A 16,469-nucleotide genomic window follows, 5' to 3' on the forward strand; every position below is an offset into this window, starting at 1 on the left:
ATAATAGCAATAATAGGAAATGCATACAGGTAGCCAACAAGGGTATTGTTTGATCTACATAAATAGAGATGACCAAAAGTAGGTAGGTCAATCATTGATATTAGGTCTTGAAACATTTCACTAATCTTTTACTGGATTCTACACTTGAGCAAGTTTGGGCCAATCGATGGAAAGGGATCCTAGATGCCCCTGAGTATCTAGGACACTCCTCCAATTCTTTTGCAAATGGACCCAAACTAGTTATACCTGGGAAAGGAAAACACACAGAATATTAAAGGTTCTATTGGGGGGCGCCTGGGTGGCTCAGTGGGGTTAAGTTTCTGCCTTCAGCTCAGATCACCATCTCAGAGAGCCACTTAGGGCTCTGCTCAGCAGGGAGCTTGCTTCCCCATCTCTCTCTCTGGCTGCCTCTCTGCCTACTTGTGATCTTTCTCTCTCTCTCCTCGCATAAATTAAAAAAAAAAAAAAAAACTTTAAAAAATAAAAATAAAAAATAAAGGTTCTATTGGATACAGGTTGTGAGTTGATACTGAGACCAGGAGAACCAAAACCCTATCATAGATGTTAGTTACAGTGACAGCATATGACATCCAGATCATAAATAGAATCCTGTTCATCCGACAGGAGCCCAGTAGGTGCAAATACTGCACTCATTTCTCCAGTCCCTAAGTGCATAGGTTAGATGAATATGATTAGCAGATGTCAGAAAGCTCACATTTGCCCTCTAAACCTTGGATTCAAAGCCATAGTGCCAGAAAAAAACAAGTGAAAGTCTCTGAAAAATGCACCCACTCCAAGATAGGAAATCAGAAAAATCCCACATTCTGAATGAACTATAGAGATTTAGTATTATGCTAAAGGCTGCCAGAGGAGTCGTCTCCATCTATCAGTCTGACACAGATGAGAGTAGATGACTGCTGTCCTAACCAGACTGCTGTCCTAACCAGGTGGGAGTTCCGATCTCAGCGGCTGGTCTACTGATGCACTTTTTATGTAGCTATTGATCTGCATTCACGATCTTAACCAAGGATGGTGTTAACATTCTACTGATAAAGGAACCTGACCTTTTGCAGAACATCATAGTGATCCTTTTACTGATGGCATCATTTAGTTGGACCTGGAAAGTAGAAAGTAGCTTTAAAAAAATGCCCTGTGAGGCATATGTGGCCCAGGCGGTGGGAGATAAACCCTACAAATACATAAGATCCTGCTAAACTAGTGATGATTTTAGAATTATATCCTTGCACTTTTTACCACTAGGAAAACCATAATGCCGGATAGTCCTCTTTGGATTTTGGAGAAAGCACATGCCATTTTTAGGAACATAGCTCTGACTTACCAGCTGACTCTCCCAGCAGCAAGTTTTGAGTGGGGCTTCGTAGCAGATTTAAGGTGTGGAATAAGCATCCTTGTCCCTTAGATCATATGACTCAGCAGACCCCATGGCACTAGAGGTATTTGTGGAACACAAGACTGCCATTTAGAATCTTTTGCAAGCCCAGTTAGAAGAGTCCCAGCACAGACCCCATAAGGCTTGATGCAAGGCTCTGCCCTCTGTAGCAGAAAACTATTTGCCATAGAAGCCAGTCCTGGTATGTTACTGGACTTTAGTAGAGACCAGATTCTCAGCCAAGGGATAGTAAGTGACTCCACAACTGGAGCTACTCACCTTGATCTGAACATCACAGCAAGTCACAAGTGGGGTGGGGGGGGGAGGGGATTCACAATAGTAAGCCATCATGTTACGCAGATGGTACATTTTGGGTCAGACCCAATCAGGTCCAGAGAGTATAAGTAACTTATATAAACATATGACCCAGGCCCTTATATTACTTAGCTACACCAGAACCTCACCTTTAGTGAGCTAACAGAGAAGGAAAAACTGAGGCCTGATTCATGGATGAGGTGACTTGATATGTTTGCAAGCTGACAATGGGCCACTGTTGCACTACAGCCGATCTCAGAGAAGGCGCTGAAAGATAGTGTTGGGGGGAAATCTTGTGTGGCTCACTTGACCACTAGCTTTCTATGAAGAAAGAAATGGTGTAGAGCACAAATACACATTGATTCCTGGGAAGTGTCTGGTTAATCAGGGGCCTGTAGGGAGTAACATTGGAAGAGTAGAGACAAGGGGAAGACATGAGGAAGACAGACGTGAGCAGAGACATGAGAAAGAATCATGTAGGCGGACTGGTTGGAGTGAGCACAAAATGTCCAGATCTTTATTTCCCATCCCAAAGCCCATCACAGGCCATCTACCACAGAGGAAGCACTGAAAAACCAGGTGACAAGAATGACTCATCCACTGGAAATCAGCCAGCTTCCCTCCTCAGCTGCCCCAATGCTTGCACAATGGGCCCTTGAGCAGAATGGCCCCACCAACAGGAGTGGAGGGTGATAGAGGAGAGATAAACATAAAATAAACAATCACACAAATAATCATCACATAACGAATTTTCTTAAGATTATTTATTCATGAGAGAGCATGAGCCGGGGAGGTGGGCGGGGGAGGGGCAGAGGCAGAGGCAGAGGGAGAAGCAGACTGCCCACTCACTGAGTAGGGAGCCCTACTCAGAACTTGATCCCAGGACCCCGGGATCATGACCTGAGCCAAAGGCAGACACCCAACCAACTGAGCCACCCAGGTGCCCCCAACAATTATTTTCAATACTAAAGTGAACAGATATAATGTACCATAAAAGTGTAAAATGAGGAATTCTGGGAGGTCAGGAAATGCTTCCCTGAGAAAGTAGGCGCTGAGAGTGGAATGGGAAGTAGGCAGATGAAGAGGCACCGGGAAAGGAAGAGCACAGCAGACAACGTGTGTGTGAAGGCAGACATGGGAAAGTGTCTGACACTTAAGAGCAAAGAAAAAACCTATGTGGGTAGAGCACCACAGAGGACTGGGATAGGTGAAGCAGGAGTGATAGGGAGGGACCAGAGAGAGTGGGACTTTGCGGACTCTGCTCAAAGATCCTTTTTGCTGTTGCTGTTACAAGAGCTATGTGTCCTCTCCCCTTCCTTAGCGGGTTCCTATTCGACTTTCAGGCTTTACTTCCTTAGGAAACATTCTCCAATCCCCCAAATTAGTAGTGGTTGTTGATGCTTGTGCTTACTTTAAGAGCAGTGAAAATCACTGAAAAAGAGTCGGACTTGAGGGAAGACATTATTCATTTGCATATCGATGGCAGACAGAGAGTAAGGGGAACTGAGAGCATAGGACCAAGCCAATCAGGGAAGAAAACCTCTTTAAAAGAAGTTAAGAAAGAACAATCTGAGAAGTGGGAAGAAACAAAGGAGAAGAACATGCCGTCCCCAAATCAAGAGAAAAGAAAGTTTTGAAAAAGATATTTTTGATTGTGTTGAAAGTTGAAGAGGAAGTCAGTTAAGATATGGATAAGGAAAATGTCCATTTGACCTAGCAATTGGAGTATTTATGCCTACAGAAACCTAGAAATGCCCAAATCAGGGCTTGCTTTATTGTTTTATAGATTGTCTAGACTTAAGAAAGTGATAGTGAAATGCTAATAATGAAGATTAAACTTAAAGGTTTGTCAGTGTTTGTAGCCATTACATTATGAATTAGACCCCCCCCCCAAAAAGGGCACATATTCTTACAATATACAAAAAAAAATGGGCACATATTCTTACAATATTGGGAAATTATTATTATTATGCTCAACAAAAAAGCTGTTCGCATCATTAACTCTCAAGTGTTTCCAACACACATCCTCATTGTTATCTCACTTCCATCTCATTCGCTAACAGTAATTGAAAAACATCAATCAACATTCAAGTGGGTCCTCTATGTTTTCATCAAATCCATTGATGAGTTATGGATACAAAAAAAAAAAAAGGCAAAAATCAATGAAAGCATTCTATGAGAGCATCAGCAGCTATAGAGTATTTGCAATAAAGAATATTGAGCATTTTATTATTATTTATAAACTGTGCTACACATTCTTTATATCAATAAATTTTACAACAAACTTATATAGGTATACAATACATGCTCGCATTTTTTTCAGTTGTTACACACTTACCAGCATACAACTCTCCCTGACCATCTCAATAACCATTATAAAGCAATGCTCAGGATATACTCATATAAATGAAGAACAAAGTCACAAATAAGACTGAAATAAAGAGAGATCTCATAAAAATGTGAGAAAAAGCAAATTACCTATCATAATATGGTTTCTGCGGAAAGCCTAAAGGGTTGACAATGGTCAACATTGTCACATTATAAATGGTCACAAACACAATCTTTAAACACATGCCATTTGAAATTTCTGCAGTAGTAGAAAGTATATAATTTCTCTTCACTTGTTATTTGTTCAGTTTGTTCAGTGACTCTAACCTTCACATGCAACTTCTCAAGCAGTCTACAGGATTTTTCTCCCTTTACCAAAATACCTCCGCACTCTCAGTTCAATAAAGAAGAATCAAACTTTGCAGAAGGAAACAAAGAAATTAACATGAAACGAAGGTATGGTGATTTTAACACACATTCACGGATTCTTTGATTTTTTTCCCTTCCATTCAGGACTTAATTGCTCTCTCATTAAGTGTGGTCTTGACTTGGCAACTCACCTCTAATAACTAGAATATGATAGAAATGACACAGCATGCTTTTGGGATGTAGATGCAAAATATAGTGCAGCTTGAATCTCTCTCCCTTCAGTCACTTCCTCTAGCATACGGCAGTTGCTAAATAGATAAGCACTTTTAGGGATTCTTTGAGGACACTCAAACCGACCTATGGAGAAATCCACATGGTGAGAAACAAGCTACCTGCCAACAGCCAGGGCTAACTTTCCAGCCGTGTCAATGAGTCATGTGGATCCTCCAGTGCCAGTCAAGCCTTCAGACTACAGCCTGAGCTGATATCTTGACTAAAACCTCATGAAAGACCTTGAGCCAGAACCTCTTAGCTAAGCAGCATCAGAATCTCTTACCCACTGACCGTGATATAATAAATGTTTGTTGTTCAATCATTAAGTTTGGGGGAATTTATTACTCAGCAATAGATAACAAATACAGATATTGTACAGTTGTGAAGGAGTTGACCATTCTTGGTGGTCAAAGACCCTTGGGTATATTTAGGCACATTATATAATGAGGCAATTTTGAACTTCTCCAACAAGCTACGAGTGAAGTGACCCAAAGACATGAGCTTTCACCTCCTTGCTGAAGAACAAATGGTGGACCTAGAGACAAAAAGGAAGAATTCCTGGAGGAGGTGCCATTTGATCTAGACTTTGAATCTTGGGTTACACTTTAGTAAGTAAAACTGAATAATGGGTGTCTGGAGATTATTGCATTTGTGGTGACAGAAATTACAATACATGTTCTCAGAAATATAAAGTAGCCGAATAGGGGCACCTGGGTGGCTCAGTGGGTTAAAGCCTCTGCCTACAGCTCAGGTCGTGATCCCAGGATCCTGGGATCGAGCCCTGCATCAGGCTCTTTGCTCAGTGGGGAGCCTGCTTCCTCCTCTCTCTCTCTGCCTGTCTCTCTGCCTACTTGTGATCTCTCTCTGTCAAATAAATAAATAAAATCTTTAAAAAAAATAAAATAAATAATAAAATAAATAAATAAATAAAGTAGCCGAATACAACATAGGAAAAGCTCTAGAAAAATAGTTCTCAAGACAAGACATGTCTAACAATCCCTAAAAGTGCTTATCTATTTACAAGTACTGGGCCCCCTTGACAAAGGTGATTTAGTATTTTAATAAATACCCCAAGTGATTCTCATGCAGGCAGATAATCTTTAAAATACAGTTCAAGAAACACTGTGCAAAAGGAAGAAGGAACTCTCAGTCTAGAAACATAGGTTAGGACCAGATAATAGGGATTTTAAAGCTGAACTAAGCCATGTGGCTGTTATGTAATAAATAGTGAGAAGTCACTGGAATTTTTACAAAGTCTTTATTGTAAATATTTCCGGTGCAAATAGAGCTGCTAGTCTCATGAATCTTCACTTCACCCAAAGCCAATAATTGTTAAGATTTTTCTATGTTCACTTCATTATTCCTTTTTCATATTGTTGATATGATGATGAAATACTTGAAAGGAAATCACAGGCCTCACACTATTTCACCCCTACGAACATCTGTGTATGGCTCTTAAGGCATAGACGGCTTCTTAGAAATGACACTGCCTTTGTCGTAATGGGGAAAAGCAACAATAACTCGTTGGTATCACATAATACTGAATTCAAATTCACATCTTATCAACTGTCTTTTAAAAAAAGCCCTTTTTTTTTTTTTTTCTAGGTCAGAACTTGTGTTTGTGGGTGTTTGCCGTTGTGGTTTTTTTTTTTTTTTTTTTTTTTAGTAAACATGTATTTTTATCCCCAGGGGTACAGGTCTGTGAATCGCCAGGTTTACACACTTTACAGCACTCACCAAAGCACATACCCTCCCCAATGTCCATAACCCCACCGCCCTTCTCCCAACCCCCCTCCCCCCAGCAACCCTCAGTTTGTTTTGTGAGATTAAGAGTCACTTATGGTTTGTCTCCCTCCCAATCCCATCTTGTTTCATTGATTCTTCTCCTACCCACTTAAGCCCCCATGTTGCATCACCACTTCCTCATATCAGGGAGATCATATGATAGTTGTCTTTCTCTGCTTGACTTATTTCGCTAAGCATGATACATTCTAGTTCCATCCATGTTGTCGCAAATGGCAAGATTTCATTTCTTTTGATGGCTGCATAGTATTCCGTTGTGCCACTCTGGAAAACAGCATGGCGTTTCCTCAAAATGTTGAAAATAGAACTGCCCTATGACACAGCAATTGCACTACTGGGTATTTACCCTAAAGATACAAGCGTAGTGATCCAAAGGGGCACGTGCACCCGAATTTTTCTAGTAGCAATGTCCACAATAGCCAAACTTTGGAAAGAACCTAGATGTCCATCAACAGATGAATGGATAAAAAAAGCCCTTTTAATGTTGAATCTGAATCCAAACGAGATCCACACTTGCTTTTGGTACTATATCGTAAGACTAGCTTTTTTTTTTAACTTTTTTTTTTAAGATTTTATTTATTTATTTGACAGACAGAGATCACAAGTAGGCAGAGAGGCAGGCAGAGAGAGAGAGAAGAAAGCAGATTCCCTGCAGAGCAGAGAGCCCGATGCAGAACTTGATCCCAGGACCCTGAGATCATGACCTGAGCAGAAGGCAGAGGCTTAACCCACTGAGCCACCCAGGCGCCCTCGTAAGACTATCTTAATGAAGAGCAATCCTTCTTCCCCTCCCTCCTTCCTTCTTCATGTCACGCACTTGTTGAAATTGAACATTTGTTCTATAGAATGTTAAATGATGAGGGTTTGGCTTTTTGCATTCTTGTGATGTCATTTAACCTGATATAGTATCCCCCCATTTCCCGTAAATAGGAGGTTGTACTGAAGCTTTACTTAAATTCAGATTTTTTTTCTTTTATAAACAATACTTCATAGGGGTCTGTGTACTTAGTAATTCATGAAGAAACCGGGAAGCACATAATATCAGCATCTTCTACTCTAAACGATGTTACTAAGTTCGATGACTGGGGTTCACACTGACAGATGGACTCCTCTGTTGTAAAATTCCCCAACAGACTTTGATCTAATTGCTCCTTCACTGTAAATGATTGCCTAAATAGAAATTTTTGTTAGGGGTTTCAAATAATTGATTTTTTTTAATTTTCTATTTTTCTACTTTATCAGATAGAAATATTCTGAAAAGAAATTTTCCTGATGAACTAAAGTAAGACTCTTTGATTATTCTGAAATACCATTCATAACAGAATGATTGGATAAATGTGTAATTCTTTCCCAAAATTGCCAATTATTATTAAGGTAAGTCTACAACCAATGGTGAAAACAATCCATTTGGGTGGGGGTATTTGTTTGTTTCTTTTGTTTGTTTGTTTGTTTGTAACCTGATCCGAACACTGCCTAGGAGAATTCATCATGACCAGGAAATTTTTATTTTAAATACCCTGTAAGAGAATGCATTTGAAGTTAATATTCAATTTTTGGCTACTCTTGAAAATAGTCTTTGAGTTCTTGTGAATGGAATGGTCATTAAAACCTAAGAATTTTCAAGCGCATTAGAAACATACTTGGCTGTGGGTAGGCAGAGCACAAAGCTTCAGTACAACCTCCTATTTACGGGAAATGGGGGGATACTATATCAGGTTTAACTTAAAACATCAGCAGTAACTATAGGCCTCAACGCACTGTGGTATAATGCTTGGATTGAGATGAATAGTAACTCCAGACAAGAACAAAGTAAATATGCCTACTAGTTTGAGGGGTTTTTTTCTTTTTTTTTTACTTTTCTTTAGAGACAATCTCAAACTTACAAGAAAGTTGCAAGCACAGTACAAAAAAGCTTTTTACTAAACTATTGGAGAGTAAGCTGTTCCATCATCCCCAAATATCTTAGTGAGTATTCCCTAAAAAGGAGAACCTTCTCTTCTTTTACATAACCATAACAAACCATCAAAAATCAGGAAATTAACTTTGCTGCCATCTATTTCTCACACACCATTCAGATTTTCTCAATTTTCCCAACGATGCTCTTTATTAGAAAACGAGACAACATAGGCATCAGATTTATTATCATGTCTCTTTATCTTCCTCTAGTCTGGAATAGATCCCAGGGCATTTTGCCTTTCATGATCTTGATACTTTCAAAATTTATAGGCAGGTTATTTTCTAAAAGTTCTTTCAGTTTGGGTTGTTTGATATTCTTTCTCTCTGTGTGTGTCTCTCTCTCTTTTTTTAAGATTTTATTTATTTGACAGAGTGAGATCACAAGTAGACAGAGAGGCAGGCGGAGAGAGAAGGGGAAGCAGGCTCCCCGCTGAGCAGAGAGCCCGACATGGGGCTCCATCCCAGGACCCTGCGATCATGACCTGAGCTGAGGCAGAGCCTTTAACCCACTGAGCCACCCAGGTGCCCCTTTAGTGGACAATTTTATTTAAAAACTAAAATCTGAGAACTAGATAGGCTCATTGCTGATCCAAGGCCCTGAGAACAAAAAGAACTAGAGAATGTATATGTAAACACACACCTCATATTCCTATCTGTTGATTTCTGTCATCTATTTACATATATTAAAGACAATAAATTTATATCAAAATCTCCGATTTGAATCCAACACCACAGTTTTCTCCATTTCAATATTTGTAACTCCTTTCTATGACAATGAGAAAACTTATTCTGATTGTTCCCAAATATTTACTTTTTTCATTAATCCTTCCTTATGCCACTAATCCGGCTGTCCATGGACACACAAGCACTACCATCCAGCCCCTACATACACTTGCCTTACTTGATGATTGACATCATATGTGACAAACCCTCTGTAGTGGCACCCTGCTCACACTTCTCAGGCTCCAACCCCAACCCCCACACCCACACCCAGCCCTGGGTCCTGTGTTCCCCTTCCCAGCTCAGATGCCTAGCTTCCTCAGCCTCACCTAATGGAAGAGAAAGGAAGGCAAGGCAAAGCAAAGAAAATAGCTTCCTGTTTACTCCAAACACAAAAGAATGTATTTCACTACAACGTATTAAAAAAATCTTACAGCTTCTCACATTGTTGGGCCACTCTAATTTACTCAAACGTTGAGGCTTGCTTCCAAGAAGCACTAAAGCTAATCATTATGTACAAAGCTAGCAAATTAGGATCAATATTCTATGTATCTGATAAATACTTGTCTACAGCCCATAACGCAGAGGGAAATGAATATTTGGTGGTTATGTAGTCAAATCTAAAGACAAGCAATACGTTTGGATGATGCAAGTCCAGGGAAAATTGGACCATCCTACATATTTGGTGGTGACATTATGTGGAGGGAGTAACTTTCAGCTGATATAGTTGGGACCTGTAAGGCATAAAATGCAATATAAACAACTGATCCTGCCAGGCTGTAGTCACTTACATTGCCATACCTGTATAGAAGATGGGTCGTCATTTTCCCGAAAGTTGTAATTTGGCACCCACAGCTATTCGCAATTATTTTTTTTTAAGTACCACATATTATTTTTTTTTAAGATTTTATTTATTTATTTGACAGACAGAGATCAAAAGTAGGCAGAGAGGCAGGCAGAGAGAGAAAGGAGGAAGCAGGCTCCCTGCTAAGCAGAGAGCCTGATGCGGGGCTCAATCCCAGGACCCTGAGATCATGATCTGAGCCAAAGGCAGAGGCGTTAACCCACTGAGCCACCCAGGCACCCCTGAAGTACCACATTTTAGATGGCAGTACAATTTATAGAAAAAGCATCATTGGTTGATCCCCATAGTACTCAGTCCAATCACCAAAAAATTGGAGAATTTTCTCCCAAAAAAGATGCTAGATGACCTTCCCTTTACACATTTTCTTTATTCTCAGCAGTTGTTTTCAGATTAAGTTTGGGTTTTTCTGTTTTTGCTTTTGTTTCTGCATATCTTATTGAACATACTTATTTCAGCAGAATCTAAACATTTACATATGAATCCAGCTCTGATCCTTTTGCCTCTTAAGGTCTGACGGCCAAGAACTGTCCCTAAATACCAGCAAACAAGGTTGAAGGAAAAACAGAATTAGCACTCTATTCTACCCTTCAGTACCTTTATAGAGATGAAGATAGACGTAGATGATTTCCACAAAGCTATATAAGAATATAGTATGTAGTATATAGTATAGGAAATGTAGGCATAATACAGTATGTATGGGCATATTTAAATATAATACAGGGGCAACTGGGTGGCTCAGTGGGTTAAGCCTCTGCCCTGGGCTCAGGTTAGGTCATGATCTCAGGGTCCTGGGATTGAGCCCCCCCACATCGGGCTCTCTGCTCAGCAGGGAGCCTGCTCCCCAACCCCTGCCTGCCTCTCTGCCTGCTTGTTTTCGCTCTCTCTGCGAATAAATAAAATCTTTTTTTAAATAAGTAAGTAAGTAAATAAATAAAATAGTGTGTATATGTATGTATTATACATATATGTGTACATTATATACATATACAGTATATATATACACTGTATATACATTATATTATTGCATATATACATTGCATTATGTGTATATACAGATATATGTATATATATACATATGCACACTAATCCAGTCCAGTCCCAGAAATTCTTCTGTCCAAGGAGTTCTAAATCGCACGTTAGATCGAGTCCCTGCGAATACTAGCAAGAACAACTTTCAGTCATTTCTGTGCCGTGAAAAACCAGCTTCCAGTGAGCTTTCTCTTCTGGCTTTTCTTTTCACCATCTCTTCTAGAGCAAGAAACTCCTTGCTCAAGTAGAAAACAGCCCTGGCACCCGCCGGCTGCGTCCCACTCCTGCGCCCCGCGAGGTGTGGCGTCGTGAGACACCAGCAGGGGCGGTCCCCGGACCAGGGTGTTTCTGATTGGCTTTTTGTTGTGAATTCGAGAGGTCGGGGCTAAGGGGCGGGAGCAAGAAGCTCACCTGAGCTACAGCGTCCCAGCTTCGCCCGGGACCTCCCGGGGTTTGGCTCTGTGGCTGGGCGGTGGTGGTTGTGGGGTTGGGAATAGCGGATGCTGGGGGAGAGTACCCAGAACTAAGCGGAGGCGGGTGTGTAGTGCGTTAGGCTGTGGTTTTCTGGGTGTTTGCGGGAGAAACCACGCGCCGTATTAAACCCAGGGCTCCCGAAGCAGAAGGGTAGGTAACTCTGAGATTCTGTACCTTGAAAAGGTTCAGAATTGCAGGGGACACAGCCATCTTTCATTTTTCTCTGGGCACTTTTCCCTGGCTCCGCATTTCGTAAGGAGTCCGACTGTAGGTGTTGAAACTGCAAAATATCCCTGCCCTCCAGCCACTCAGCAGAGTTTCCAGCAGATTACAGTCCTCTTGGCCGGGTTGCTGTGAGAAGGGCACTGAGAGAACTGGGGAATATGAAATGTAGTGCATTCTATCATTGTACCACAACTTTACCAGGTTACCTGAAGTTGATCTGGAGAGAGAGATGAAAATTAAGAAGTGTATTCTGAGACAGTTATGGGGGTTTTGTTGGTTTGTTGTTTTGTGTGTGTGTGTGGTTTTTTTTTTTTTTTTCCATTCTGACTTTGATTTTATATATCTATGCAATTATATCTATGAACATGTATTATGAACGACTTATATATACATACATAGATGATATACATGAGATACTTTACACATTTGGGCACAAACGGTGGGAGCTGCGATCCTAGTCTGGAGGTTCCAAAGGGCAGACGGGCTTCTGCCCCGGCGGGAGTGCCCTCCCAGCGCCAGGCGCGCCCAGCCTCTCTCAGGTTCCAGCCAAGAGTGCGCTCCGCATCCGCTCACGCACCCCTGCCACTGGCGCGGTGACACAACACAGGAGTCGAATTACAACACCCCAATTAACATATGAATTTGACTAACTTAAAAGCGGGTAGAAGAAAGGAGGGAGTGGGGCGGACATTGAGCAGGCCCCTGAGTCTTGAGTAGGCAGGAACTTTTCTCCGGGTGTAAAAACTCTTTGATTGGCTGCTCGCACGCGCCTGCCGGCGCCCTCCATTGGCTGAGCAGACACGCGACCGGCGCGAGGAGGGGGCTGGGAGAGGAGCGGGGGGTGGGGGGGGTGACACACTGGCGCGTGCCGCTTTTTAAAGGGGCGCAGCGCCTTCAGCAACCGGAGAAGCTTCGTTGCACGCGACCTGGTGTGTGATCTCCGTGTGGGTGGGGGAGGGTCGACGAGAAAAAAAAATAAGACATTGCAGTAGGGACCCAGGAAGGGTTTTTGTTGTAGTTGACCTGGTTTGCCAGTACCTCCTCCGTCCCCGCGCCTCCGAGCTTCTGAAGTGCAATGTCCCGCCTGCTGCACGCAGAGGAGTGGGCTGAAGTGAAGGAGTTGGGGGACCACCATCGCCATCCCCAGCCTCACCACCTGCCGCAGCCGCCGCCGCCACAGCCACCTGCGACCCTGCAGACGAGAGAGCATCCCGTCTACCCGGCGGAGCTGTCCCTCCTGGACAGCACCGACCCACGCGCCTGGCTGGCTCCTACTTTGCAGGGCATCTGCACGGCACGCGCCGCCCAGTACTTGCTGCATTCCCCCGAGTTGGGTGCCTCTGAAGCTGCGGCGCCCCGGGAGGAGGCAGACGGCCGGGGGGAGCTGGTGAGGAGGAGCGGCGGCGGCGGCGGCGGCGGCGGCGGTAGCAGCAGCAAGAGTCCTGGGCCAGTGAAAGTGCGGGAACAGCTGTGCAAACTGAAAGGCGGGGTGGTAGTGGACGAGCTGGGCTGCAGCCGCCAGCGCGCCCCTTCCAGCAAACAGGTGAACGGGGTGCAGAAGCAAAGGCGCCTGGCGGCCAACGCCAGGGAGCGACGCAGGATGCACGGGCTGAACCACGCCTTCGACCAGCTGCGCAACGTTATCCCGTCCTTCAACAACGACAAGAAGCTGTCCAAATACGAGACCCTGCAGATGGCCCAGATCTACATCAACGCCTTGTCCGAGCTGCTACAAACGCCCAGCGGCGGGGAGCAGCCGCCACCGCCGCCAGCATCCTGCAAGAGTGACCATCACCACCTTCGCGCCGCCGCCCCCTACGAAGGCAGCGCGGGCACGGCGACCGCAGCGGGGGCCCAGCCAGCCTCCGGAGGGGGCCAGCGGCCTACGCCGCCTGGAAGTTGCCGGACTCGATTTTCCGCCCCGGCTTCTGCGGGAGGATACTCGGTGCAGCTGGACTCTCTGCACTTCTCGACTTTCGAGGACAGCGCCCTGACGGCGATGATGGCGCAAAAGAACCTGTCGCCTTCACTGCCGGGGGGCATCCTGCAGCCAGTGCAGGAAGAAAGTAGCAAAACTTCGCCCCGATCCCACAGAAGTGACGGGGAGTTTTCCCCCCATTCCCATTACAGTGACTCAGATGAGGCAAGTTAGGAAGGTGACAGAAACCTGAAAACTGAGACAGAAACAAAATCGCCCTTGCCCAATGAGCTGAAAGCCCCATGGTTAAAGATACCCGCACCCTTTTAATTTTTGCTCTGCGATTGTCGTTGTTTAGCAACGACTTGGCTTCATATGGCAGCTATATTTGATGGTTTGCAAAAGCCGCCGCTATTTCAAACTTCCTATGATCCATATTAATGAAAACTTGCTGTTAAAGTTCTGTTATTTCCTCCCACCCTCTCCCCCTGTAGGTAGATAGGTATAATTATATGTACCCAAATATGGCATCATTTCTCTAGTTCCCTGCTGCCAATACGCTGCTAAAACGTCGCATTTTCTTCTCTGTCGCTGGTTTGTGTTTTAATTTATTTTATGCCCTGGGCATTCATCCCTGTAGGTTGCGCGCTCTCACGTGTGGGAGAATTAGTATTCCGAAATACTTTCTCAAAATGTATCATGAAACGCAAAGTTAATGGCTCCAAAGTGAATAACTTTTGACTATGGAACGTTAGAAAACAGGGAACTCTTAGGTTTATATATTGTATAAACATACCCAGTATGTATATCGGATAGCGATAATGTTGGCGTCTTTTAGGAAACTTGACGCACGCACTTTATCAGCCGCTGCTGCTGCGGCTTCAGGACAAACTCAACTGCCAATTGCAGACCAGTTTTGTGTTGTTGTTGTTATCGTTGTTGTTGTTTCAAACACGGCCACTTATAATCCTTAACTTCTTTGCAAATGTTTGTTTAAAAAACTAAAATTAAAAAAAAAATCCAGTAGTGTCAAAGCATTTGGTCAATTTTACTTTGCTTTGTTAATGTTAGGAAACTTATTTATTATTGATTGTTTGCTACCATTTCTACTTATCTTGATTCATTTTTTTACATTTTTCTACTCGAGATCATTTTATTTTAATTTAGCAAAGCCAACTGCCATTGTTTTATGTATTTTCTTTTGCAAGTGATAAAAATAAACATGGAAATAACTGTATTTGTCACTTATTCCATTCTAATATAAGCATTAAAAAGTTTTGAAATGACCTTGAAGACTTGAACTTAGTCCTCCTTTAAATGCGAATCTAAGAGTTCTGAAGAAAAAGTCTATCATAAACATTGTAGCTTCCAGCGATCAGGTCAGTAAGTTGTCAGTAAGTTGTTAGGTAAAGATTTTCCCCAAATTTGTAACCATTTTACCTCTTTGATAGCCTGGATCTTTCTAGTCTTCCTCACTGCTGGCCCCAACAGCCTTTGCAAGGGGATGCACCTGTTTCAGATCTCCTAAGACCTCACCAGGAGTAGAGAACTTTACCAAGATTGCTTAGTCCCACTTCACAAAAACTTTAGCCAAGTTGAAGGCTTTTGCCATAGGTCAAACCACACAGCGCAAGCTTTCTCAATTTCTCTCTCTTTCTTTCCTTTCCTCCCTCCCTCTCTTTCCTGCGGTGGGTGGGGGGTGGGGGTGGCGCGATATGGGTAAGTTGAAGTCTGGAGCAAAAAAGAGAACAATGGACAAAACTTAAGGGGAAAGGGCATGGGGTTCCCTAATTCAAAAATTAAAAGCCCTAGGAAATTGTTGCCCTCCCCTGCTTCCCCCCCCCCCCCCGCCAACAATTCTGCTTATTCCACTATAGAAGATAATGTTTGCTTTTATTTTGTCTTTCTGAATTAGTTCCTATGTAGAAAATGTTTTTTGTTTTGTTTTTTTGTTTTTTGGGTTTTTTTTTGAGGCAGTTGCAGAAACTAAAAGGTACAGCCACTCTCACCCTCTGGGTCTTCACCAAGGAAAAACCTATTCTGGGTGTCAGGATCAAAGATTTTGAGAAGACAAATATAGTGCGTGTGTAGAGACAGTAGAAAGAGGAATTTTAAAAATGTATTCGTCAAACGTGAGAGTAGAACTATTTGTTAAACTATAGATTGGGCGACTTTCCACAGGATAAACATCGCTGAATTTGAAAAGTTGATTTTAAGTCAAATCTTTTATATTTTGTGTCTTCATTAGGATATCAAATTATGAGAACAAGGAAGCAGGGGGGTGGGAGGGTAGCCAGAGAAAGTTAAATTAAGCGTTCCAGCATCATCCTCTCCCTCCAGCACCTTGAAAAGGGGAGAGCGCCACAAACTAGTTCTGCAGTAAAGTAACGCGCGAAGGGGCTCAGTTCTGATCTGGAGTGAGGCACTGCGGAACTAGCTCTTGACTGACCACCTGGGTTTCCATGGCTTTCTGCTGAAGCCGAAGCTTGACGCTCCAGGGAAGCCAAGAAACTCCGCCAGCTCTGAGAAGTGAACGGTAGCTCCCGACACTTTCCAGGGGCAGAAACAATGCACCCGTCCCTTAGATAACCTTTTGCACCGCTGAGTTTGCCTTGCTCACGATAAACATCAGGAATCTTCAGGCTGCTGAATAAATCAAGCGATTGCTTCTCACACATTTCCATTCCGCTCTCAGTAAGTAAATTCAACAGGCATGGACACACAGCAACTTTGCAGGATGAGCGCACACATATTTTCATAGTTATTTGGCTTGGTGTGTTTCTATACATGTGTAGAGGCAGAGA

General features: G+C 43.0%; 1 protein-coding gene across 1 annotated transcript; it reads left to right on the forward strand.

Moving 5' to 3' along the window:
* Positions 1 to 12,822: 12,822 nt before the first annotated feature.
* Positions 12,823 to 13,899, forward strand: ATOH1 (atonal bHLH transcription factor 1). Its single transcript, XM_059394633.1, has one exon. It carries the CDS (start codon positions 12,823 to 12,825, stop codon positions 13,897 to 13,899), a length of 1,077 nt encoding a protein of 358 aa, XP_059250616.1.
* The last annotated feature ends 2,570 nt before the right edge of the window (positions 13,900 to 16,469 follow it).

Source organism: Mustela nigripes, chromosome 1, assembly GCF_022355385.1.
Source record: "Mustela nigripes isolate SB6536 chromosome 1, MUSNIG.SB6536, whole genome shotgun sequence".
NCBI classification, from domain to species: domain Eukaryota; kingdom Metazoa; phylum Chordata; class Mammalia; order Carnivora; family Mustelidae; genus Mustela; species Mustela nigripes.